Source organism: Colius striatus, chromosome 2 (assembly GCF_028858725.1).
Source record: "Colius striatus isolate bColStr4 chromosome 2, bColStr4.1.hap1, whole genome shotgun sequence".
In the NCBI taxonomy this organism is placed as follows: domain Eukaryota; kingdom Metazoa; phylum Chordata; class Aves; order Coliiformes; family Coliidae; genus Colius; species Colius striatus.
In genome coordinates this window covers 13,085,175-13,101,254 of record NC_084760.1, presented here as the reverse complement: position 1 = coordinate 13,101,254, position 16,080 = coordinate 13,085,175, and the positions used below count along the sequence as shown (strand labels likewise).

Here is a 16,080-nt window from a genome sequence, read left to right as displayed (position 1 = left end):
ATCTTTCTTAAAGCAGTACATGCATGAGACCAGAATGAAGCTATTAACTAGCTGTATAATAGTCTAGACTTTGTGTTTTCCTTGGAGGTGCCCAAATTTTCTTAAAAATAAATAAAAATACTCTGTCTATGGAGCTATATGGATTATATAAACCACTTTCTGCGATTCTCACATTACACATCAATATTATGAATAAGCTACTGACTTTACAGTAAGCTTACGGAGTGCAGTAATTGTACTGGATGAACAGACTGTTCAAAGCACAGAAAGAAAATAGGAAAAAAAGAGAAAAAGTCACCTAATAAACCCAACCTGCATTTTGAGACCCCTAAAATGCAGCTTTCAAAATATAACTGATGGAGAGCAATTTGCATATAGACAATTTAAAAGCAGCAAAACAGTCAGCAAGAGAAAAAAAAATATAGTTGTGGGACCTAACATCACCTGGAGAGACCTCCAAGGTCTTCTTAAGAACAGCAAACCAAGGAAAAAGATCAGCATAAAGCAAGTCTGCTCCCCACCAGCTGGCTGTGGCATAGCTATATAGAGGCATACATTGTAAATCTCCATTGCAGAGAAAAATGAAACCACTGTGAGCAAGTCTCAACAAGAAAAAAGGAAAAACAAACAAAGAAAAACCCACAAAAAAGGAGGTTAAAAGAAAAAAAAAATCAAGATAAAATTGTATATTCTGTAGCATCTTGGCAAGAAAACATCAGAGTTCAAATATATACACAGGATTCTATCTGAACAGGACAATTCACAACTCTTAAAATAGTCTTGTAGTTCTACTAGCACTGGCACTGGCTCACACCACAGTTCAGGTTTCCAAGGTTATGTCTACAACTGATACAAACTATGTGCCTATTAAAAAGCATTTGTCAAAATTGAATCCTAGAGCAAGTTCAGCACCAAGAAGGAACTGATGACAGGGCTGCCAAGATATGGAGCAAAACTAGTTCCCTTTCCTGCCACTGCACAAACTTGTGGGCTGAAGTAAAACTGCCAAGAAATATATAAATTAATCTTGGGTTGGAAATCTTACACAGACTATTACACAACACTGTTCATTATTCCCTAGAAAGAGTAACTTCAGAGGCGAGAGCAAGATAAGGGTGCAGTTAGAAAGTTAAGTAGCACGGGAATGAGAGAATACAATGCTTGTTTCTATTACCTTGCAGGAGTTCAAGTCACACTTTTTAAAAGATCCAGAACACAGTGTCTCAAAAACAATTAGGTTTTCTTCACACATGGCTTTTAGGTCTTTTAGCTGTGTCTTACAAGTAAACATGCCTTAATTGCACGTAATTAAAAAAATAAAAAACTCTAAGTTACAAAGACTGGGCAGTTGGTATATTGAGAATACTTCTGTATATTCAGAAGAAAACCCGAGACAGGTAAAAGGATGATCTTTTGTGGGTTGACTCTGACTGGACAGCAGGTGCCCAAAGGCACTGTATCACTCCTCATACTATTCCCCTGCTCCAGTGTGGGGTTCTCTCATGGGAGGTAGTCCTCCACAAACTTCTCCAATGCTAGTCCTTCCCCTTGGCTATGGTCTCAAACTGCCCCAGTGTGGGTCCCTTCCATGGGGTGCAGTTCTTCAAGAACAGACTGTTCCAGTTTGGGTCCCCCACAGGGTCATAAGTCCTGACACTAAACCTCTCCAGTGCAGTCTCCTCTCTGTCCATGGATTCACAGGTCCTGCCAGGAGCCTGTTCTAGCATGAGCTTCCCATAGGGTCACAGTCTCCTTTGGGTACCCACCGGCTCTGGTGTGGGGTCCTCCCTGGGCTGCAGGTGTATCTCTGCTCCCCCATAGCCTCCATGGCTGCAGAGACAGGGCCTCATCGTAGGCTGCACCACGTGCTGCAGGGAAACCTCTGCTCCTCTCCTACCTAACTGACCTTGGCATCTGCAGAGTTGTTGTTGCTCTCACATATTCTTATTCCTCTCTCCAACTGCAGTTGCTCAGGTCTCCCCTTCACCCCACTCTGCCTTAAATCCATTCTCCCAGTAGTGCTACCACTGTCACTGATGGGCTCAGCCTTGGCACTGTCTGGCATTGGTTCTGACAGACACAGATGAAGCTTCTCACAGCAGCCACGTCGTAGCCTCCCCTTGCTATGTAACCTAATGCAGACATACTAGCTGCCAGGGCAACTGGATGATGTTCTGTTTTCACTGCCTCTAGGCAAACCAAAAGCATCTTCCTCCCAGCAAAGGTAATACCTCCCAAAAGACTGACGCAAAAATGTGGTGAGATCATTTTAATATAAAACATAAGTAGAACTTTAATTTGGAGGCTTTCAATCCCTCTTAGGTTGGAAGCAAAAGGAAATAGTTATGATGCACTTTCTAGAATCAATTATAAATCTAAAACAACCTACTATCTAGCTAATGTCTCACTGAATGCTGGAGGTTGTTGAGTAAAAACAGAGCATGAATGATTCCTTACAGATGTATGCAAATTTACATGCTGGCACCAGACATGTCTGGAATGAAGTGTGGCTACTTTTTATCAGAAATTCCTATTCCTACTAACTAGGGACTTTAGAAATTATAGTGGTTTTGATTGAAAAGAATTGGCACCGTTTCATTTTGCGGATGCAATTACGAGAAGACAGTTCATGACTATTTGTCCACTGACTACACCAACCAGACACAGCAACCTTGATTTTACTGGAATGTGGCAGACAACTCACAGAATCACAGAATGGTAGGGTTGGAAGGGGACCTTTAGGCATCATCTAGTCCAACATCCCTGTAGAAGCAGGTCCACCTAGATCAGGTCACGTTAGCATGTAGTTTTAGGTCCAGACAGGTTTTTAAGACCTCTAGAGAAGGAGTCTCCACACCCTACCTGGGAAGCCTGTGCCAGGGCTCCCTCACCCTCACAGTAAAATAGTTTCTTCTTATGTTTAAATGGAACTTTTTCTGTTCCAGCTTCATCCCATTACCCCGTCCCTTTGCTAGATACCATAAAAAAAGGGATATCCCGACCTCCTGACATCCTGACTCTCTCCAGCACATTCTCTGTCCCTTTTGAGCTGGGGAGCCCAGAACTGGACACAGGACTCCAGATGAGGCCTCACCAGGACAGAGGAGAGGGGTAACAGAACATCCCTCACCCTGCTGGCCACACTCTTGATGCATCCCAGGATGCCACTGGCCTTCTTGGCCATGAGGGCACATTGCTGGCTCATGGTTAGTTTATTGTCAATCAGGACTCCCAGGTCTCTCTCTGCAGAGCTGCTCTCCAGCAGGTCAATCCCCAGCCTGTACTGGTGCATGGGGTTGTTCCTCCTCAGGTGCAGGACTCTGCACTTGTCCTTGTTGACCCTCATGAGGTTCCTCTCTGCTCAAGTCTCAAGCTGGTTGAGATCCTAGTCAATGGAAAACTCATTGATTTTCCATTCACCAACAACCCCAAACCAACAACCCACTGGCCGGACATCCACAGAAACATTGGATTTACCCAAGAACACAAAGGTAAGAACTTCTGTTTAGGCTTTCTAAAGTGAAAATTCAGCAGCCACAATTCATTATAATGGACACTTTATTTCACACTAGATTGGAGTAATCATGATCTAAACTGAGATCTTTTTCAAGCAATCATACCAGGACACCAGTGTATCTGTCAGCAAAGCCCTGGGGTTGCAGAAGCAATACTGCTCCCCTCATTTTATTTTGGGTTCTTCTACTTTTCTTTTGGAAACAACTTGCTGTTAGAGTCAAGAGAATTCTCTCTCTTTAATCACTTTTCAATCAGACTGCAAAAATTAAGGGAACGTGCAACAAGGAATAATCGTTGCAAATGCACCCAAGACAAAGTTTAGTTTATCTCTGGAAAAGGCAAGACTTTAGGAACATGAAGATTCATAAGACGTTAACAAGAAGTGTTTTATGCACTTCATCTTGAAAGCATAAACAGAAGTTTTTATTTAGAGGTGAATGGAGTAAGCATAGTTTATTTTTATACTTGGTACCTCTAAGTATAAAACCTCTAATCTAATCTGTCATGTCACATATACAATAAACCCACAACAGAGAATCCTTTTCCTGATAGGTTAATCATGTATAAACTACAGGACACGAGAACTGAATGCCTATGACTGCTGAGGGACTTAGCCTGCTGCTGAAAGGTAAAGAAACTTGAAAAAAAGGTCTCTGCTAAGCCTGAAGTAACACATGAACAAAGAAACAGGTCTGTTCAAAACACTGCAAATGTTGCAACCACACATGCCTCCATGCAACAAATCAAAATCCATGTGGGTGAAAGGGTGAATTGTATTTACAACTACCCTGAAAGAATTTTAGGAGACAGCAAGACATGAAGTGGAACTGAACTGCATTTCCATCTGCACTTGTCAAGTTACCTGCCAGGTGGTTAGAAAGGACACAATCAAGCTCCTGGACCCACAAAGTATCAGTTATATCCTGTGTTTGTGGGAAGGTATTAAGTGCAGCCAAAGTGTCCTAGTCTAGTATGAAGTGTGTATTTTTGAGATCTTTGGCTCTAATAAAATTGACTGCTTACCAAGGAACCCAAACTATACTGACACGTATCGGTTTTCATAATTCCCATTCTTTGGGAAACTTACCATTTCAGTACTGATTTCAGACATTCAAGTTTTTTCTTTTACAAGAGCATCAAAACCAAGAAACAAATCGTTATAAATATTAATAACACTGGTAAAAGTTGAAAAAAGTTGCTGGGGTACCATAAACACAATTCCTTGTGGCCCAACATTTGTTACAACACACTCTGTGATCCAGCATTCTAGTTTTTTTCAATATGTTTTCCCAAACCTAAGTATATCAGACTGTTAAATAATCATGCTTCAAATTAAACAAAAAGTTATAGAAACAAAGTACTCTTTAATTACATATTGATTGTCTTATCTGACTTCCTAATCAAATTAGTGCTCGCAGTCCGCTCTATTACATACGTTTTTGCTAGAGGAAACAATTTCAGAGAAAGGAATCTACAGAAGGTGATCCTTTTCCACTACAAACAGAGCAAGTTTTCTGACTGAATTACACAAATAAACAATCACCATCACATTTAGCTTTAAGACATGTATTCCAAAACCATTTTAACATGTTAACATCAGCATGGTTCTTAAGAATCATATATGAATGTAACAGGAGTAGAGCATTTACCTACTCTTGATACACACATCAGTACATTGTAATTCTTGGAAACAATTAGGTGACATGCTATCTGTACTTTATATTGTACTTACAGTAAATATTCGCCTGCCAGTCCGATCAAAAGTTACACAGTATACAGAAGATAAGTGTCCTAAAATTCGTTTGTGCATCTTCATGTGCTGATAGACTGCAGTTGGAACAAGGCGTTCAAGTCTGTATTTTCCATTTAGTTTTCTTGAAAACAGGGTATCCACTACCAAATGGGGAAAGAAAAAAAGAAGAGATAGCATTTATATTGGGTTCATAAACTAAAATACTTAAACAGGATACAAAGTTTCAATGCTGAACCACTTGCCATATAAAGAGCTTTCTACAGGAGTTCATTTTGCCCTACTTAGGGAAAAAAGAGATACAAAAGCAGTCTATGATACAGACATGTAGAAAAGTATCAAATCACCAGGCGGAGTGTAAAGATACAATACAACTTTCAACCTCAAGTGCCTAAACATGTGCTTCTCACTTTATACCTAGTATGAGAAACTGAGGCAGCTTCCACGGAAAAGTACCTCAAATTTAACAAGTGTAAGAGCTTCTACAAAGCTCTTAACAGAAGATCAGCACAGGCTCAATTCTTATCCAAGGCAATTCAGGGTTTTTTGAGATCTCGACAATGAAATATTTATCCACAACTTGCAAGACAATCAGATTCTTTTTTTTAAAGAATATTGCTGCCCATCACAGCTAAGCCAACATTAAACGACACCAAATACAAATTTACATACAACTTTAGCAAAACCTTACAGAAAATTCTGATTTTGACTAAGGCAGCTTCACTCAAACAGTCAGGGTTCAAGTTTAAAAGCAAAGAAGATCCAGGAGCAGGAATCTACTTTAACAAGATGGAAACCTTCCATCAAGAACTTCAGTAAAGACAACAAAGCTGAGTGTTATTAATTTCAACCTGCAACACAAGCAACGCTAAAGCAACAGAGTGTAATGCTTATCTGCATGAATGCACAGACACTAGTCAAACAGCCTCCCATATCATTGGACCAGAGAATGGCAATAGCTATTTACAGTTCCACAGAACTGTGATGCAGCAGGTAATATATTCAGACCCCCAGCCTCTGAATACATGAAAGGTAAAAAACAATTCTCAGCAATGTCCACATGGTCTATCAGTGCCAAGACAGTACTTATTCATTGCTACTCTGGTTAGTCATTCTTTACAAGTGACCTTTCTGAGCAGGACCAGGGCAGGAGTCTAGGCACTGAATCACAGTCCTTCTCCTAGCATCAACTGTGAAACAGCTGCAAATCTCTCCTGATGCTTGGTTTTGGCCAAGACCAACCAGACATTGGTTCATGAGTCAGCACAGGTCAAACAACATTAAATATGCAAACTGGATTGTAGCTACTCTATAAGGAGCAAAAGCACTTAGTGGTCTGGACAACTGCCAAGCCCATTTGCCTCAGGTCCTGAGAAGAGCCCTGAAACACTTCAGTTAACTGTTCATGAAGCCCAAGGATTCAAGGAAGTTTCCCTAGTTCAAGATGCTTTGTGAAGGAGCAGGATTATTAGCTGTGGAGCAAGGGACTTTTAAGTCAATGTGTCACTACTGCCTAAGGCTCTACTATACCCTCTTCACCCTGCCCGTATACAAGAAGAAGATGCAGTTGCAGTTGCTTTATAAGCCTTTCCTTGCCAACAGTCTACATTAGAACAGCAGGAAACCGAGATTAGTTCAGTCACAAGATAAATCTAGACTTGTTTTCTGACAAATCATCCTACAGTTTAAAAAAAATACAACATCAAAAAAAAAAATCCAAACAAACCCCCAAACATACATACACAATAAGGAAGGTCTTTGTCACAACAATAAAGTGAGCTTATACAATAATCTCAGCCTACTCAGAACTTACCTTTTGTTTTCTCTTATTGTAAAATGGAGACAGTTGGTGGAAATCAGCTTCTAGAAATGCCTTCAAATGAAAGCTCACAAGAAGGGAAAAAAAATCTTAACTAGTAGTCTAATTTGCAGAGATGTTCTGTCATTAAATCGAAAGTGTAAGTAGACTCTTTAGGATAGAAAATGACTTTATGTAAGCATGTAATCTCTAATATACATCTGAATTCATGGAAAAACTTGAGATAAATTTCAAGTTGGGTTTTTTTTTTTGTTGAGGTTTTTGGTTTTGGGGTTTGTTTTTAGACCACTGAAGAAAATTAAGTTTAAGAGAACCTAAGCCAGTATTTCTGATTATATTCTTGCTGATATGAAGTGGCAATGGGCAACTTGTTACTAGTTGACATCTACCTTGGAAACTCAACTGGTAAAATGCCACTTGTTCAGTAAATCAGAAGCAACACTGTCATACTGGAAACAAGAAAACTGTGATCTGACTCATTGGCCTTGATCAAAATATAAAACATACAAAAATCCCCAAACTAGTTAAAAACAAAATTCAGTGAATTCAGTTTTGACATGGGGAAAAACAGTGTTATGAACTTACATTCTACAGGAATAAAGTTTTTGACCCTCATGCAACGATTTTTTTACCATCAGGCAACTGGCATAGGGAGAATCAATCAGCCACGGGTTTAAACACTGTCCATAAACATGTAATTTTTAAAAGACTTTCAAAACTGGGTGGAATTTTTTGGTGGTGTTGTTTTAAACAAAATAGTCACATCCACCATTGCTTTTCGAGATGCCATTTCATTTCATAGAATCACAGAAAGGTAGGGGTTGGAAGGGACATTTAGAGATCTAGTCCAACCCCTCTGCTAAAGCAGGTCTATCTAGGCCAGGTCACACAGGAACGTGTCCAGGTAGGTCTTGATGACCTCCAGAGAAGGAGCCTCCACACCCTCCCTTGGCAGCTTGTGCCAGGGCTCCCTCACCTGAGCAGTGAAATATTTTTTCTTCTGTTTAAATGGAACTTATGTTCCAGTTTCTTTCCACTACCCCTTGTGCTGTCACTGGATACAACAGAAAAAAGGGATGCCCTAACCTCCATTTAGATATTTTGTCCATCATTTAGATATTTGTAAATATTAATGAGATCCCCTCAGTCTCCTCTTCTCCAGACTAAACAGCCCCACTTCCCACAGCCTTTCCTCATAAAGAAGATGCTCCAGTCCCCTGACCATGTTTAACTAATTTGACTCATTGACTCTGCCAAGTGATCCAACTGACCTATTCCCAACCTTTAATTCGAACACTGACCATTGCAATGTGTTACCTGCACACTTTGCTAGCACAGCAACATTTATTTATTTCATTTTCCTCCAGAATACAGACAAAAATGAAAAACAGCTGTTTCAAAAATAAATTCCTCCAGCCAAACAGTAAAAATTCTTTTTCTGGTGCAAGCCAAGGTGAGAAAGGCTATCAGCTCTTAATAATGCCTTTGTATTAACTATACGCCTTACGTTTTGATTGTTACCCATATCTAGTACAGATGTCTGTCAGGTCTCCAATCTATTTTAGCTTGGTTTTAACTGCATTTGGAAAAAAACGCACAATTTTAGAAACTCCTATGACAGCAAATCTAATTTCTCCTGATTTAGTCATATAAGAAGTTTTCTGTCTTTGCTTAAATTTTGCTTGGCCTCACACAAATGAGTCCATATGGACAAGTGAGGTATTAAGAGGAAAAGTGATAAGGTATAAGCAGTGGGAGCCACAACTTATACACAATAAGGGAGGGAAGGAAGATTAAATTATCCCAGGAAGAGTTAAAAGAACATTGCTTGGGCCTTACTGAAAGTCAGTCAACATGAATAGAAGAAGGGTTGGATGAAGGGAGTAAAAAAACAACTGAAAATTTTGAAGGCTGATATTATCAATGAAGACTCAGGCCAAGAGAACAAAGAATGTCTCAGTTTTTCCAAGTCTTTTGTCACCAGGCCCTACCCTTCCTTCTGCTGCTGTTAGACCTAAAAAAGTCATTTTTTTAATTCCTTTAATATCCCTCATCAGATTTAATGCCAGAAGAAACTTCATTTCACTAACTGCAGAATCACAGAATTGTCAAAGTTGGAAGAGACCTCTGAAAATCATCGAGTATAATCCTCCTTTGGAAGCAGGGTCAGTCAAATACAAGTTGCTCAGGACCCTTTAGTAGAGTTTAAAAAACAAGAAGAAAAATAAGTGGGGTAAGGTGAGAAACGTGGGATTCTTTACCTAAAGGTTCTAACCTCAAGGTCTAAAGTTAAGAATTTAAATTCATTTTTTATAAGAGTCATTCAGAAAACTAAACTGTGAATGGAGAGTTGGGCTCTTAAACAATAAAAAGAAACTTTGCTTTTTAAAAATCTCATTTCTACTGTTAAAATCCATTGCTGCCAACAACCTTAAACTGAAACCTCAAAGAATCAAGATTACATTCTTGTTTTGTGTCCCTCAGAAAAACTTAACGATCAAACATAAAGCTCATGAAGGTAAAGTGGTGAGAGTTGTCATGGAACTTATGAAAGTGCATAGATTTTCTCACATTGAAAAGGCATGCAACAGGCACCAACTGAATGCCTTCAGGGTTTTAGAATGTCTCTAACTTACTCCTCACCTAAACCAGAACAAGGAGCTCAGAGAAAAACAGCACTCTCTAAAAGAAAGACAAATTTGGGTATCTGAAAGATACAGCAGTATTAGCTAAGCTGACTTTTTTTTTTCCTTGGCTTTCTTATTTTAGTTTTACCAAAGTGACTGATTCCATCATAATATTTACATGGCCTTATCCTGGAACATGAAACATACATTAAAGATGGGGGATAGCAATCTGCCTGATTCACTTGTCAGTGATAAACCCAATTTAATCTTGTATCAAGTTACATTTATTAAAAAAAACAAAAACAAAAAACCCACACACAAATATCACTACAGCTTATCTTTCATTTTCTTCCTTTCTGGAGATGTATTTAACTAATAAAGGTCTATTTTGAGGAACAGAATCTACCTTCGTTCCACTTCCATTCACACTAAAACAGAACCAGATTCAGAAGAAACCTGGAGGGACACCTAAAGAGTACATTTCACTTATAGCTCTTACCCATATTGAATCAAGTCGCATTAACTCGAGAGACCAGACGTGCCTTTAATGAATAAGGCATTCACAGCTGTTATAAAGTAATAATTAAAAAGAGACTCATTGATAGACTCCTTCAAGTCAATAAGACTAAATGCACCAAGCACTCAGTTTTGGGTTATTAGAGGGTTTTTTCCCCACCTTCTGTAAATATGTCCAAGGTCAAAAAAGCAGCTCAAATTGACTTCTACCTTCCTACAACTGTTTCTGTTCAACTTCTAAACTCTGCACAGTACTCCTGGCTTATTTATGATTGTCAATCAAGTAAAGTAGTTCAGCTAGCAATTTGATCAAACCAGAACTTGTCTCTGTGCTTTTTGTGAAAGCAAAGTATATCAACTCCTCACTGAAGCATTTCTGAAAATATAAAGCATTCTATATACATCTAATTTTATTAATTTGGTCAATGAAAGTAATTACCAACCCTTACTGCTTCACACTAACAGGAGATGAGAAATTTTGAAAGGCAGGAAGCTAAAAACAAAAGAAAGCTATACAATCCCAAGCATTTCCAAACTGTTCCCTGACTTCAGTGCAATCCCACTTGTAGATAGTATTTGATTTCAAATAGTATTTTACTATAACACTTCTATAGCTCATTTCATCTTGCATAACAAGAAGCCATTTACTTTTAGTCTTGAATAAACACCTGTAACAATATGTTACTTTTACATAGATCCTTCAACAAAAGGTGGTCTTGTCTTTTAGTTTTCTACTATAAATAATAGAATAACAGAGTTACACAAAGTACTCTCTGGTTAGCTTTTAGGGCTAATATAGTTACTGTATTTCTAAAGACAGATAGTTACACCACCTTTAGAACCTTCCATTTTCTGTACAGCCAAAATAGCAGCATCATTTAACAAAGGAACTGTGAGAAAAGTGTAAAATCCTGCAGAACTTTCTTGAAGTGGACTAGTCAGCAAAACCATGGAATACTATTTTTGAAAGGCAGATATACCCACTGGCTGGGGAAAAAATATTCCCCATTGTCTAGTGTGAACAGCTAGTCTCACTCGGGTCTTCACACCTGAGTAGTCAGCTTCTCCAAGAGCTTTGAGCCCACAATGCTTTGGTTCTCTGCTTTTTCAGATCCTGAATTTTGCTGAAAGAGGTTTTTTTTCATTCATTTAAATTTTTCTGCATTCAAGAAGATGGGACTTTTAAGAAAGAATATTAGCTCGTGACATAGCTCTTTTTTGTTCTTAATTAAGTACTTCAACTTTTTGCAAGATATGTTACACAAGTGATACCAACTGGAAAAATAATATTCCATATTCAAGTTTTGTTTCTCTGTTATGTTCTACAGATATTCTGTAGTCTTCTGGAGAAGTACATATTTGTACAAATGTATTTTAGTTGCATGTAAAGCAGCTACCTACAAGGCAGCTGGCACAACACACAAAAAAATTTAGTTCTAAAGAATATCCTATCAGCATCATAATTGCATTGACTCATCAGGCTAGGAAACAAATTAGTATTTCTGTATGTTCACTGAAATGTAAATTAAGTTTTCCTGCACAAGACAGAAAGACTTCATTATCTTTTCTGTCCTCAGACGTCAGGGAGTTCTCCACCTGAAATACAGCCTGAAGAACAATAGGTTCCAAATTTGTTTGTTGGGCAAATAGATAAAATAGAGCCTTCCCAGGGGAAAACAGAGAAGTTACTTAAGGAAACAGAACAAATTTTTCTGGTTCAGTTTGTAAAAGAATTGTCATTCCAGTTTATGATTTCATTGAGAGGATCAGACTAGGATAAGATAAATCAAAACCATACGCTTTAACACACAACTCTGAACCAGACATCCGAAAAACTCAAACCCACTTCACAGTTGAAAACATTCAGTTACCAGCACTTATCTCAATGTTTAGAAAAGGAAATTATTGGTCATAAAAGAGCGGTATGTTGAAATAACTGTAATTTTGAAAATATTCAGTGCTCTGCAAAAGGTTCAATAAAAATAACATTTATTTAGAGAGCCTTACTTGTTCTTCCCTAAAAAGAGTCTGAAAGTTATTTTTCTTAACATTTATTTCCACTATCACGACAATTCTACAACTTTCTTTGAACTCCAGCTGCCACAGGCTTCATACACTGTTCTTTTTCCCTTTAAAAACTATATACCATGGGGCAAGTCACAGTACTATGCAAAACAGTCTTCTTTCATTCTGATATCTCCAACGTGTTTTAAAATGTATTCCCACATAAAGGGAAAGGTAAAGCAATCACTAAAGAAATCTTAGCTTTTGGAAAGCTCAGTCCTTCAGTCACTTTGCAGAAATAGCTGCTAATCTAACCCAAGACTTTCCAGGTTTAGAATCTTCAAGCCAATGCACAGCCAGTCAAAGAGGGGAATTATTCTATTCAGCAGCAAGCAATTTCTCCACCACATCTAGAGCACAACACAGAAATTATTCTCTACATGAACACCAAAATAGCAGCTCTAAACAAAACCACATTGAATGCATGCAGGTGCTTGGTGAGGGTTTAAATTGAACCACCTCTGACCAATACACATATTAGCTGAAGAGGTTCTGAAAACTTCACTATGAACACCCAGCAAAATTATGTTCTCTTCCTATATTCCAAGCATCAACAGACATTTCACAGAAGACCCATAACCTGTGCTCTAAAATGGAAAAGCTACTAGGACATCAAATACTTTGCTATCTGATCAAGTTAAAATTTGCTGTGCACAACCCAAGAGCTTCTTGGCTGTAGCATGCTTCTGCTGCAGCTGTTAAAGAGAGAACTATAATTGTCTGGGTAAAGTGTAACGTAATGGTATGTATTTTGAGAATTGATTTTTAGTTTCTTCAACAGTAGAGAGAATATAAATAGTCCAAGTTAATCTCTGTCATATATACAAATATACGTAAAATATATAATTACCTCTGAATTCACAGGAAACTTAGAGGCTACCGGCAGCCTCCAAAATGAGTTCAGAGATTGAAAAAATGTAGCAGCAAGTTACCACATACCTCTGTTACAAAAAGCACCTGGCTACATCTTTGTATACTGTTACTTTTTTAGTTCCTCAATGTATCTTCAGTCTTCTTTTTTTGCCAAGACAGAAATCTTTGTCTTTGGAGCTGCTGCACCTTATCAGGAGCCAATTAATTGGATATTCTCTATCCACTCTCATCCAATACTGCACATCTATCTGCATCTACCATTTTAGTATAAACTGCTACTGTTTCAGTGTGATCCAAACCAGCAATTTGGTCTTGTTTTCTATACCCAGGACACGAGCAGAGAAAGACAAAAAGATACAAGTGATTTTGCACATTTTCCTATCTGTAACTAAAGAAAAAGGATGCTCCTTAAAGGATATCCTAAAATACATCATCTTGATTCTTCTAGCAACTAAAAAAAATTAAGTATCTCTTTGTTTAAAGGTTGAAAGCCAATGAACATGTTTTAGTGACCATAGGACGGCTTAAATACAACTAAGAAAGGAAGAAAAAAAACCCCTCTCATCTCCAGCTTCTCAGTTTTTCAACGGTACAGACAGCACATGAATGCTTCAGGATACAGCACAGCTACAAAATTACTGAAGGGACCAGAGAGCAGAAAGAATAACTTCTACGAAGACACTAAAATCTTTCTGAAGAAAACCATTAGTAGTCTACGTGATTTATTCTTCTCAACAGTGGGTGCAGGCCATGCTGTCCTGGTTTTAATTTGTTATATAGTACTAATTATTTATCTACTGACAGCTTTATTACATCTTTAAAAAGAAGAGTTTTATTGGTATGTATTCACTGTTGGAATACATTTTATTTCATTTCATACTTCAAAGACAAAATTTGCTTCAAAGCAGAATAGCATATGAATTAACAATGCCCATTTTTTCCACACATACCAATTGGTAAATATGACAACACACCATCTTAATAAAAATAATACAAAAAGTAAGATACGGCACAAAGAGAGACAAATATAAACAGAACTATTGCTTGGTTCTCATCATCGCAATCATTCATCATCCTTGAAGTTAGGTTATTACAATAGCAAAGCCAGAAAAAAATTGACTTACCTATACTAGGTGGACTGCCATAATTTACAGGGGACTCTGGAGGCCTTCCACAATGTAGTGCAGCAAGAGCAGATCCTTTCCATACAACATGCTTGCAACCTGTTTGGAAAACAAAAAAAGATGTTAAAAAAAAAAAAATCCCCCAAAAAATGTAGGCAATCTTTATTTTGTTTTTAATGTAATAAAAAAGGCATGAAATAGCAAGAACTCTCAAAATTCTCATAACGTTGTCATACTTTTGTTTGTACGAAGCAAAGACTGTCTGCCAGCTCCTAATAACGTCTGCACTCCAGGGACACTTTGGGGAATTTCTTGCTCTAGAAGAGGTCCAAGTCGATGACATATTTGAAGCAAGTGATCAGGTGCCAAGTGTCTGTAATATTTCACCTATTATACAAAAGAGCAAACAAAACATTTGTTAAAGAACATAATATTTTTGAAGAGTTTCTGGTTTAATTCCCCCCCCCCAGATTGTTAAACAAATTTGTAAGAAAATTGCAGGATATTCATGATAAAAACAAGTAATGACCTTTAAGTACAATAATTCATTCCAGCTGGTCCTAATTAATTCTTCTATTTAGCACATGCCACTTTGTACAAAGAACTGTTGGTATTTACTACTTTCTGACTTTAAGGCACATTTGGTCATAGAATAAAAAGCTTCTCTACAATCACAGTTTAAAAAAAGTACTTTTTCAGCATTATATATAATAGTTTTCTGGTCAATTTAAGTTACTGTAAGACAAAGACGAAACAACATTGATAGAAGTCTTGGAAGATTCACATATACCAAATAAATAACATAGTTTTGTAGAAGACAATGCAAAAACATTTTGTCTCAGCTCACCTAAATTAGAAAACCTTGTCTAAGCCCCACAACTTGATCTTTTTTTTTTTAACATCTAAAGCTTTTAAATGAAAATGCTGGCTTAAGTCATTTGCCTTTAAAACCAGTACACACGGTCCTCTGCTAGACTACAAACATGACCAGTTTTTGTAACTGCTTGTAGTTTTTGTAACTGCACGCAAGCAAAACAAGCTCTTACTACCAGCAACAGATCTTCTCACCATTACATTTTAACAACATCGAACCACTGTTGACTGCCCAGACAAAACCGCTTCAATCTTTTGAACTAATATAATTCCAGATTAGAAGACCATCTTACATATATTTCAAAGCTTTCAACTCCCTCTCCCATCCTCTGTTATATAACAGTAAAATCCTATTAACATAAAGCTAGGAAATGGCATTTTTAAAATATCTGGGCTATTCTCAGCTTAGAATATGACTAATGAAATTAACAAGAATAAAATTAAAAGGTAGGATAGAAGCTCATCTTTCTTCAGTTAATGTACAGAATTTGGGGTGTAGCAGTTTTACCCTTCATACTGCCCAAAAATATATCTTCACAGTTTTACTTTCCAGAAGAAAAAGAAAAAAAAAGTACTACAGTAACAGTTTGTGATGTTTTCTTATTCTGCAACTAGAAAAGGCCATGACTGACACTTTAGGCAAAATGATGCTCCTGTGTTATACCCAATTAACAGGAATATACGTCATTGTTCATCAAATGTGCTCCTATAATGTTGAAATGCTGTAATCACTTCACATTCTAGCGACTTAACATAGTGCTGATGTATGAAATTGAGGCTGTGGAAAAGCCTTGCTTACAACCGATAATTCCCACCACCACCAATGCAACCTTCTAGTGAAGGAGAAAAAGTTTTCTCTGTTCTCCTGTTGTGGTTTAACCCCAGTGGTCAGCTCAGCCCCACATGGCCACTTGCTCC

At 37.8% G+C, this 16,080-nt stretch overlaps 1 protein-coding gene across 3 annotated transcripts in view; it reads right to left on the bottom strand.

The window, feature by feature from the left end:
- PHIP (pleckstrin homology domain interacting protein) overlaps nt 1-16,080 on the bottom strand; it is a 115,398-nt gene that overhangs the window by 89,676 nt on the left and 9,642 nt on the right. For all 3 annotated transcript variants that reach the window (XM_061989473.1, XM_061989474.1, XM_061989475.1), the window contains 3 exons: nt 14,526-14,676; nt 14,290-14,388; nt 5,249-5,409 (listed from right to left, as the gene is read on the bottom strand). In XM_061989473.1, coding sequence (XP_061845457.1) covers nt 5,249-5,409; nt 14,290-14,388; nt 14,526-14,676 — 411 coding nt within the window. The remainder of the gene's footprint in view (nt 1-5,248; nt 5,410-14,289; nt 14,389-14,525; nt 14,677-16,080) is intronic.